Source organism: Sclerotinia sclerotiorum, genomic scaffold (assembly GCF_000146945.2).
Source record: "Sclerotinia sclerotiorum 1980 UF-70 scaffold_14 genomic scaffold, whole genome shotgun sequence".
Classification (NCBI taxonomy): domain Eukaryota; kingdom Fungi; phylum Ascomycota; class Leotiomycetes; order Helotiales; family Sclerotiniaceae; genus Sclerotinia; species Sclerotinia sclerotiorum.
This window is the reverse complement of record NW_001820822.1, coordinates 520,893-531,022: the sequence shown is the minus strand read 5'-3', so window position 1 is coordinate 531,022 and position 10,130 is coordinate 520,893. Positions and strand designations below refer to the sequence as shown.

The following is a 10,130-nucleotide window of genomic DNA, read 5'->3' as shown; positions in this document are numbered from 1 at the left end:
TCCAGCTAGGAACTCCCAAGAACATTTCCCCATGAAGATCACCTATGAAAAATTCAGATGCTAGATGTGAAAGGTGTTGATTCATCATTATCGCGAAAGTGAAAAGTTTATTTCATACTAAAATCACACCGTTATACTATACACTAATAACACTGTACCAAAGCCGCAAGCTCTTTCCCCAGTACATGTGAATAATGAGGCGAAAGGAAAATCCTCGCTTAATTTTCTGTTTTGGGTTTCTAGTGCGCAGAGTAGAGTTAGTAACTAAGGGCTAACAATTTTAGAGGTGCTTTAGTGCATCAATAGGGCTATTAGTTCCACACTAGTTTATGACAGTTCTGATAGATTCTTGGGTTTAGGTGTGGGGTGGGGAGAATGCGGGGGAAGGTTGCATTAGTTAGTTTTCTTTTTTGAGGGGAGCAGAGAGGTGAGAGTGGTGGATCATGTCGTGATTGAGGGATTTGAGTCTGGTCTGATATGCTAGTACCGCTGGGAAAAGAGTTAGTGCAATGAACAGATTTTAAGTATTTGTATCTCAGGGATTCGTGAAAGATAAGACCGTCTGTCGAATTTTACTTGGAAGGTATTAGACTTAGAAGTCTCTGCAAGATAGTACGATGGTTTTAAACCCTGCCAGGTCCGGATTATGTGGTAGTGAAGTGTTTGGCTTTGTGTATATACGTAGGTCAGGTTTTTCTTCGCCGCTACTCCGAATTTGAGCTGAGTGGTCAAGGAAGTTTGACAGAGGTATAGTGTGCGGGTGATACGTTTCAATAATGTATTATGATCTAGTAGAATAGTGGAATGCTAGAATAGTCTCCGATGGCTGGGCGTGAAAGGACAGATTGGTATGAAATGAATACTATTCAGTAGTTTAAAACTTTAATTCTTCCAGCAACGCAACTGTATTGGTAATGACGTCCTAGGATTCCAAATGCAGCAAATTACCAAGAACCTATAATCGTTGGACTGCAGTCTGGGCCATTCATTCTCCGGATGAGTTACTAGATTCTAATATTCTGAAGCTAAAGACTAGTCATGCTTTACAGTTTTAGTAGGACGCAAAATTTTTGATTCTTCTTGAAAGGGTCCTTCTTCCTGGCGGGGCCTTTTTTTTCATTCTTCATCTTCACATCAAATCTCTACATCCTGCACTTCATCTCCATACCAAGCTTTACAACTTTCATCTTCATTTGGTACAAAATTTACACCTTACATCCTCATCCAATACAAAGTTCAAATCTTGCGTCTCCGTCCTCATTCGGAAACTTCCTACCTCATATTTCTAAAATCATACGAAATATATCGAAATCTACAAATCGCTACAACCATGGCGAATCAAGTTATCATTCAACAAGACGGTGACTTGACTTTAGTCTTACCTCCCGTTTCAGAAACTTCCAACGTTCCTTATCTCTGCGAAGTAGAAAAGGGAAAGATGAATCACATCGTAGTTTCCTCCAAAGTCATGATGGAAGCTTCACCTGCATTCAAAGCCATGCTAGACGGAAGATTCAAGGAAGGAGAGATCTTGCAAAGGACTGGTAGATTGGAGATTTTACTCGACGATGAGAATCCATCGGCTATGAATTTGTTAATCAACATTATTTATGGTCATTACTTGGAAGACTACAGCTCTATTCCTTGTGATATAGATCTTCAAACTTTCACCGAGCTAGCAATCGTATTCGATAAATACCAGATTTGCTTGAATGGCACATTTCAAGCGGTCGCTCAGGAATGGAGAAATAGAATGTTGCCTTCGGATACGTTATTTGATGGAGATAACTTTCTTGAGGAAAATGCTACCATTATTCTCCCATGGATCTCTATTGCGTGGGTGTTCAAGTTGGATGTTACTTTCTGCAATTACACAAAAGTTCTTGTAAAATATGGCACTCCTGAGTCTATCCAAAAAATGGTAGAAAGGTTTGAAGAAATGGATGTATTCTTACCTATACCAGATTCTCTTTACGGTAAGTCTATATTATTATCCTGCAAAATCTCAATTGACTAACGGAAAAAAGTTAAAATCGAAGAAGCACGCCAATTAGAAATTGGAATCTGCTTCGATAACGTAATCAAATTGATGATACAACATGATGGATATGCACCTACACGGTGCCATTGCGTGGAAGAGGAAAAGGAACATTGTATTACAATTGGTCGAAGATCACTTTTCCGAAGCGCGCAGAGAATCGGTCTGTGGCCATTACCAAAGGCCCCATATCAGGGATATGATGTCTACACGATTAAGAAAACATGCGAGAAGTTGCAGATACTTACGTGTCGACATCCGGTTGATCGCATCGTCAGTCTGATGATTTGCGTTGAGCCCGTTGGATTACGATTGCTCAATATGGAAGGTCCGTTTTTGGAGGAAGGAGAATTGTCGAAAGATCTTATACCTAATCCAGGTGATGTGTTGGAGGGTTTGTTATCTCCTAGTCACATCTCCTCGGTTGGGAATAGATCGCGGGAATGGGTCGATTGCTTAGCATATAAAATTTGGCGGACACAGGTTTTCTTGTACGGGCGTTAATTTTTGTATCGTACTGTATTATCCTTATAGAGGCTATTGTGTGGTTTAGTTTTACCTCTTCTAGTCTAGTTGAGCGGGATGTATTCTACAAACTGTAGATAGCGAACTTTTTTCAAAAAGGCAATTGCAAAAAAAAAAATTACAACCAAATCATATTACTTGATCTTGCTTGACTCAAGAGAGTTATCTCTGCCGTTCATTTCAATATGATCAAGAAGTATATGAGTGGCTCCGATAGTGACTGCATCTTTCGTCTTCAACGCAAACCCAAAATTTCTATGAAGTCATGAAGCGAGGATGAGAAAAGTAGGAGAGCGAAAGATATCAAAACATCTGCAATAATCAGAAAAATCTGGAAAATAATGAAAACAAAAGAATCTAACGATAGCAAAGTTGAAGAAGTAATAGTTCCGATTCCTTCAAAACATGTGAGGTTAGTATAAATATTCAAGTCATTTTCAACATATAGATGGTTTCAAAGAGGATGAAAAATTACACACAGAATGTATTGTCGAAGTCTATGTAAGACCCTAAAGAACTAGACATTGCAGAATGGACAGTATCTACCACAATTACCAATTTGAATCTCTATGTCTCGACTTGGGGTATTGGCCAATTCGTTTGAGTATTCAAGACATTCATAGATTTGATGGCACGTTTGGGATGTTGATTATAGATTTGATGGCACGTTTGGGATGTTGATTCCATGATGGATGTTGTTTTGATGATTTCCGTCCGATATTGAACTTGAAGGGTTTAAATTCTAAGTTTCAAATGTCCCGAACATTTCTAATGTTCCTCATAGAAGCAGTGAATCAATTTTTTACTGATAGTCCAGCATGTGTAAATGACTCTCGAGGCTTCAGTCAGATGATTTTTAATATCTCTGTCAAGAGAGTTTGATCAGTTATATTCTAAATCACATCTATTCGATATGGATTTGGAATCATTTTCTACCTTCTTTTCAGTATCCATCCATCCATAATCATCCTATGATTATAAAATCTAAATAAAATTAAAGTCTTACTGTGACGGAAATCCCTGCTTTCCTCCCACCTTTATTATATAAGAAACCTCAGGTACATTAACCATGTCCACACATGATACGATTACTCGAGATTAGTATGCGATTTAGGTGGCCTGAGGATCAGATCCGGACAAGTACTAGGTATCAATGGTTATCGGTAAAGTAAGATCATTGGAGGAATAAATATGACTTCTTTTTGCCTAGCCATTGCGGCTAGGCCATTCATTTGTGTATATATAGAGTAGCTATCCCCATCTACAGGTGCTCTTCACCTGTAGATTCTAAGTTAAATACAATTGCTGGTCTATAAACACCCTTTTGGTCACATTATCTACAGGTCATTATTATATTCGATTCGACTGAGGGATCAGTCGTTAATAAACATTCAAACCACCCTCTCAAATTAATTCCAAAAGACGTTCTATACCTACCCGAAGGTGAAGCAAAAAGAACCTTTTGAAGGCCCCAATTCCGTGAGACGCACTCTCTCGACGTAAGGCTCTCCCAACCCCTTAAAAAATAAAAAACGACAAAATCGGAAACCACTTGCTACATAACAAGATGGCCCCTCCGAAGGAATCACCAGCCAACTCCCTAATTACCTCTGGAGTGAATACACGAAGCCGGAAAGGAAAAGAGAAAGTTCCTACCTTAACAGATCCTTTCGCTCGTTCTGGAGCACTACCACGATCTCCTCCACAACTAGAGGAGCAAGAACCACCGTCCTTATCCGACGAAGACCCTGATGATTCCGACTTACCAGGACCACATCCCTTACCTCAATATTCTGTTGCGGAAGCTTCCCAGCCCATCCCCTCAGATGCCTCGGTGCAACTCGAGCTACGCAAGCAGATCTTGGAGCTCCAAGACGAATTACGTCGACGGGATGAAGCAGACCAATTACGAATGGCGGAAGGACCATTTCCACCAATCGTTCCTCCTGAAGAAACAGGACCACGCGCTAGGAAACACAGCTCCTTCCACCCCACTTCCGCAAGTGCGGGGCACGACCCGGATTACCCCGAGAACCAGGCCATCCCCTCAATTGAAAAAACGCCTGCACCCGATCCCCGCCGCCCCATATCAATTCCCTTGTTATCAAAACGGAAAGTTGATTTCTCCGGTGGTCCAGGAAGAGAGACCCCGCAGGTTCAAGCTGTACGACAACAATCATTGCTAAATCCCCCTGCCTCACATTATCCAGAGAGACGCATCCCCAATCTTTCATCTAAACTCTCGGATGGGAAGGCTCCTAATATCCGTATACGTGCTTGGGAGAAGATGATCCTGGGCCACCTTCTCGATTACCACCATGATTTCCGATCAGAGAACGCACGCCGTACATGGGTATTCAATCAGACCGAAGATCGAGCCATGACCCTGCTCGAAGGTATTTACTTGGATGATGATTACGATGCATATGCACTAGTGGATCATGTCGTCGCTATCCTTACAGACCCCGCTGAGGTTGCTACCGCCAATATTGAATACAACGCTTTGCGTATGTCTTCAAAAGAACACTTTTGGGAGTTCTATAGTAGATTTCGAGATGTTGCTACTCGTGCTGCCATTACTGACGATGAACGATTGAAGAACGATCTCTTTGATAAGACCCAATATCGTTTAGTACACGACAACAAACAAGAGTTCTATCAAGCGCGTACAGTTGGAGAATATGCTAGAGCCCTACAGAACTCTGATATCGCACAACAACGACTTGATGCCCGGCCCAATTATCAGAGGGCCAAAGCCCCAATTCTTAGTACTCAGAACCCTGGAACCACGCTCCGCTCCGATCAACAACAATCCAGAACCTCCGGATTCGTCCGTTCGCCTTCTGCTTCATCGGCCGCCCGAGGTAATCTCCCTCCGAATGCTGTTCTGCCTAAGCATGGCACATTCAACACCCCTAATATCCAATCCAATCGACAACCTTCTGCCTCTCGCGAGACCAATGTAGTAAGCTTCAACGAAGTCGATGAGGTCGCCCTTCTTGATGCCCATGAGGACTATAGTGAGAAATATGAAGATGCATTGGATACATTCACAAGCTCCGAGGAAGATCTCCCTCGATCAAAAAAGGTCAACCATAAGCACTGTCTCGTTTATGGGACTCATAAAGGATATGTCAAGACTCGATTTACGCACTCTTCTTGGAGGTGCCCATATCACAGTACCTATTATGTTGGTACGTGATGGGACCGCAGTAAAATTCGATGCCCTGATCGATTCTGGAGCAAATGGTTATGCTTTCATGGATCCAGCTACGGTTAAACATCTGGATCTCCTCTCAAAAGCAAGAACGTGCAAGCTTCCCGAGCCTCTATCTGTTAAAGGATACGATGGCGCTATTGGGAAATATGATATTTCTTTTGTTAGTTATTTTGATTTACATATAGACAAGCGTATACAACGCAAGACCCCTTTTTTGATACTTCCACTTGGAAGTCATCGTATTATTCTCGGACGCCAATGGTTAGCTTACCATGACATCTGGTTGAACTGTCGCCGACGACAATTCAGGTGGCCTGAAAGCACCCCCCCTTCAGTTTCTTTTTCGCGATATATCACTATTCCTCGAAACTCTCTCCCTATCCAGAAAACTATCAATCGTTATCATCAATACGATGCCGATCGAAGGATCGGAAGTTTGGAAAGGATATCGCGGCTCCAAAGATCAATTTGGTTGAATCTTTTGACCAAACCGACCAAATCGACCAAATTGACCAAATCGAACAAACCGATCCAATTGAACCCACTCCATTGATTGATCCCCAGCTGAGCCAATCAGATCACAATGATACCATTGCTTTAGAAACATTGGCCCCAACCATTTCATCAAAGCGAGGGAATACCCACGAGAAGTCTTTAAATAGAGATATTGTTCGAATGAATAAACTGTTGAAAAGCCCTGAGACTCCGCCTAAGCCCACTCAACCTTACCCTCGGAAACCACGTTTAACTTACCCTATTTCGTCATGGGATACCCCTTCAGTATTGGATATCGCTGCAATCGATGCACATATCTTTAATCGATATCTTTTAAAATCTACAGAAAAGGATCAGTTATTTACATGTACCTATCATGAGGTTGAGGCCCTCCTCGATCAACGCTATGAGGAACAAGATCGCCATAATGAACTTGCTACCTTCGAACAAGCCCTTAAACGCTCTTCCAAAGAACGTAGCACGAAAGCCTTAACCCTCCTAGCTATGTTAGAACCCGATGAACCTCCACTTCCTGATAAATATCACGAATTCGAAGATGTTTTCAGCAAACAAGAGTCGGATATCCTACCACCTCATCGCTCTTACGATCATTCGATCAAATTGGACGATAGAGCTGAGGAATCTTTAACCTATTCTCCACTATACAAGATGTCTATTGAAGAATTAGAGGTTGTCAAAAGATATCTGACCGATAATCTATCTAAAGGATTCATCGAGCCAAGCCAAGCTCCCTTCGCTGCTCCTGTCCTCTTCGTTAAGGAATCTAATGGAAGTTTAAGATTTTGTATCGATTACCGCAAGCTCAATGCTCTCACTCGCAAGGATCGTTATCCTCTCCCTTTAATCGACGAGACCCTGGCGCGCCTCCAAGGTGCCAAAATTTACACCAAGCTTGATATTCGCCAAGCTTTCCACTGCATCCGTATGGATCCAGCATTGGAAGAGTATACTACCTTTCGTACTTGATACGGAGCATACAAATGCAAAGTTCTACCATTTGGTCTTACCAATGGTCCTGCCACCTACCAACGCTATATGAATGATATTCTTTTCGATTACCTCGATGATTTCTGTACAGCATATCTCGACGATATTCTCATCTATTCTGAGGATCCCTCAGAACATGATACTCATGTCCGTAAGGTCCTACAACGACTTCGAGATGCTGGCCTTCAGGCAGACCTCAAGAAATCCGAATTCGATGTCACCAAGACTAATTACTTGGGATTCATCATCTCTACTACAGGTATTGAAGTTGATCCTGATAAGATTGCCATCGTGAAAGAGTGGCAATACCCTTCCACTCTAAAAGGTGTATAATCCTTCTTAGGATTCTGCAATTTCTATCGAAGATTCATTCCTAGCTATGGAGTGATAGCTTCACCCTTGACCCATTTAACCAAGACAAATGTCCCTTTTTCTTTCAATCAGGAATGCAAAGAAGCCTTCAATACTTTACGAGGTTTCCTCACCACTGCTCCCATACTCCGACATTACAATTACAAGCTTGAAAGCATACTCGAAACCGATGCTTCCGATGGAGTAATCGCCGCTGTTCTATCACAAAAGCATGATGATCACTTGTTCCCCGTAGCCTATTTCTCGAAGACAATGCTTCCTGCAGAACTTAATTATCCTGTCCATGATAAAGAACTTACCGCCATCGCAAAGTCCTTTGGTCATTGGAGAGCCGAACTCATAGGATCCCCTTTCCAGGTAAAGGTCTATACTGATCATAAAGCTTTGGAGTATTTTATGACCTCCAAACAATTGAATAGCCGACAAGCTCGTGTTGCCGAACTCCTTGCCGACTTCAATTTCCTCATCATGTGTCGCCCTGGCAAAGAGAACCCTCTGGCTGACGCGCTTTCCCGCCGTGAGGATGATATCCAAGCCACCAACCACCAAAAGAAGGAACAACGCGCTCAATAGTTGTTTAAACCTGATCAACTAGATCCCAACATCCTCCGCCAGGCAAAGGAAGCTCCTATTCTTGCACCTCTCGAACGAGCCAAGCCATTCTTCACAGTAATCGACAGAATCTTAGAAGCTAACCGCAATTCAACTAGCCTTACCGCTATGCGCAGAGAAGCTATTCATGCCTCTGAGGATCCCAATCGAAGATCCCCACTCACTATTGAGAATGGTTTACTCCTTCATAAGGGAAGAGTAGTTATCCCCTTTGCTGACAATCTACACACCTATCTTATCCGCGAAGTCCATGCTCAACCTACCACTGCCCACCCAAATGCCGAGAAAACCTCATTACTCATTTCCGAGCATTATTATTGGAAAGGATTTCGAGATGATTTTGCTAGATACGTCAGGAATTGCGATCTATGCCGACGTTCCAAAGTCCCGCGGGATAAAAAGCCTGGACTCTTGAAGCCCCTTAGTATTCCTCAACGCCCTTGGGAACATATCACAATGGACTTCTGTAGCTTCAATAAAGACAAGTATGGATATGACAATATTCTGGTTGTTATCGATAGGCTCAGCAAGCAAGCTATCTCTATTCCTTGTACTAAGGAGTGCTCAGAGAAAGAATTCGCCGAGCTATTCATATATCATGTTTATCGTTACTACGGTCCTCCTTCCTCAATCCTATCCGACAGAGATACCCAATTCGTCAGTCAATTCTGGCATGAGCTCTCTTCTATCTTGAAAATCAAGCTAGTACACTCTTCTACTGACCATCCCGCTACTGATGAGCAAACAGAGATCTACAACCAATACTTGCAGCGACGTCTTCGCCCATTCGTGAATTATTATCAAGATAATTGGTCAAAGTTGCTCCCATTGATGGATTACGCTCAGCTCACTCTGCCTCATGATACCCTCAGCAAGATGACCCCCTTTGAAGTGCTCTATGGATACAAGCCTCGCATCGATTGGGATTGGAAAGAACATAATTCCAATCCTACAGACAAAATCAACGTTGAACAAGCCCACGAGTTCGCTACGCGTGCCCATAATGCTTGGGATTTCGCCCGACAGCAAATTCAGCGCGCTCAAGATTGGATGGCTGAACAGCACAATAAACACCGCCGTACTCCCGGCTTTAGGGTAGGAGATACAGTGTGGTTGGACTCCCGATATTATAAGGCCCAGCGCCCCTCTCGGAAGTTGGATTTCCCCAATTCCGGGCCTTTCAAGATTGTTGAACAGATTGGTGAATCATATCGCCTTGCCCTGCCTGCCTCTATGCGCATATTCGACGTATTTCCTCCCGAAAAGCTCCGATTGGCAGCGGAAGGCCCACTTCCCGGCCAAGTTAATCCCCCCGCCCCTCCAATTGATGTCACTGGAGAGGAAGAATGGGAGGTGGAGGAGATCTTAGCTTCGAAACTCAGGTACAAGAACATTATGTATCAAGTTTCCTGGAAAGATCATCCGCTTGATCCTACTTGGTATCCAGCAGATGATCTCAAATACTCTCCACATAAACTTAAGGAATTCCACATTGCCAACCCTAATAAGGCTGGACCACCCAAGGCCTTGCCTCGATGGATTGAATGATATGACGCTGGAGACGACAACTACGACGATTAAACGGGTGACAGACCTATGATGGAAAGCGCGAGGACTCGCTTTTTCAAAGGAGGGGGTAATTTGACGGAAACCCCTGCTTTCCTCCCACCCTTATTATATAAGAAACCTCAGGTACATTAACCATGTTCACACATGATACGATTACTCGGGATTAGTATACGATTTAGGTGGTCTGAGGATCAGATCCCGGACAAGTACTAGGTATCAACGGTTATCGGTAGAGTAAGATCATTGGAGGGGATAAATATGACTCCTTTTTGCATAGCCATTGCTGCTAGG

The 10,130-nt window shown here is 42.9% G+C and overlaps 2 protein-coding genes across 2 annotated transcripts; both read left to right on the top strand.

Moving 5' to 3' along the window:
• Positions 1 to 1,330: 1,330 nt before the first annotated feature.
• SS1G_09806 (predicted protein) lies at positions 1,331 to 3,252 on the top strand (the record flags this gene model as incomplete). Its single annotated transcript, XM_001589123.1, has 4 exons — positions 1,331 to 1,976; positions 2,028 to 2,366; positions 2,951 to 2,975; positions 3,219 to 3,252. The coding sequence occupies 4 exons, from the start codon at positions 1,331 to 1,333 to the stop codon at positions 3,250 to 3,252; spliced, it is 1,044 nt and encodes a 347-aa protein (XP_001589173.1).
• Positions 3,253 to 4,130: 878 nt separating this feature from the next.
• Positions 4,131 to 9,818, top strand: SS1G_09805 (hypothetical protein; the record flags this gene model as incomplete). Its single annotated transcript, XM_001589122.1, has 5 exons — positions 4,131 to 5,757; positions 6,361 to 7,221; positions 7,288 to 7,613; positions 8,016 to 8,230; positions 8,369 to 9,818. 5 exons carry the CDS (start codon positions 4,131 to 4,133, stop codon positions 9,816 to 9,818), a joined length of 4,479 nt encoding a protein of 1,492 aa, XP_001589172.1.
• Between the last annotated feature and the right edge of the window lie 312 nt (positions 9,819 to 10,130).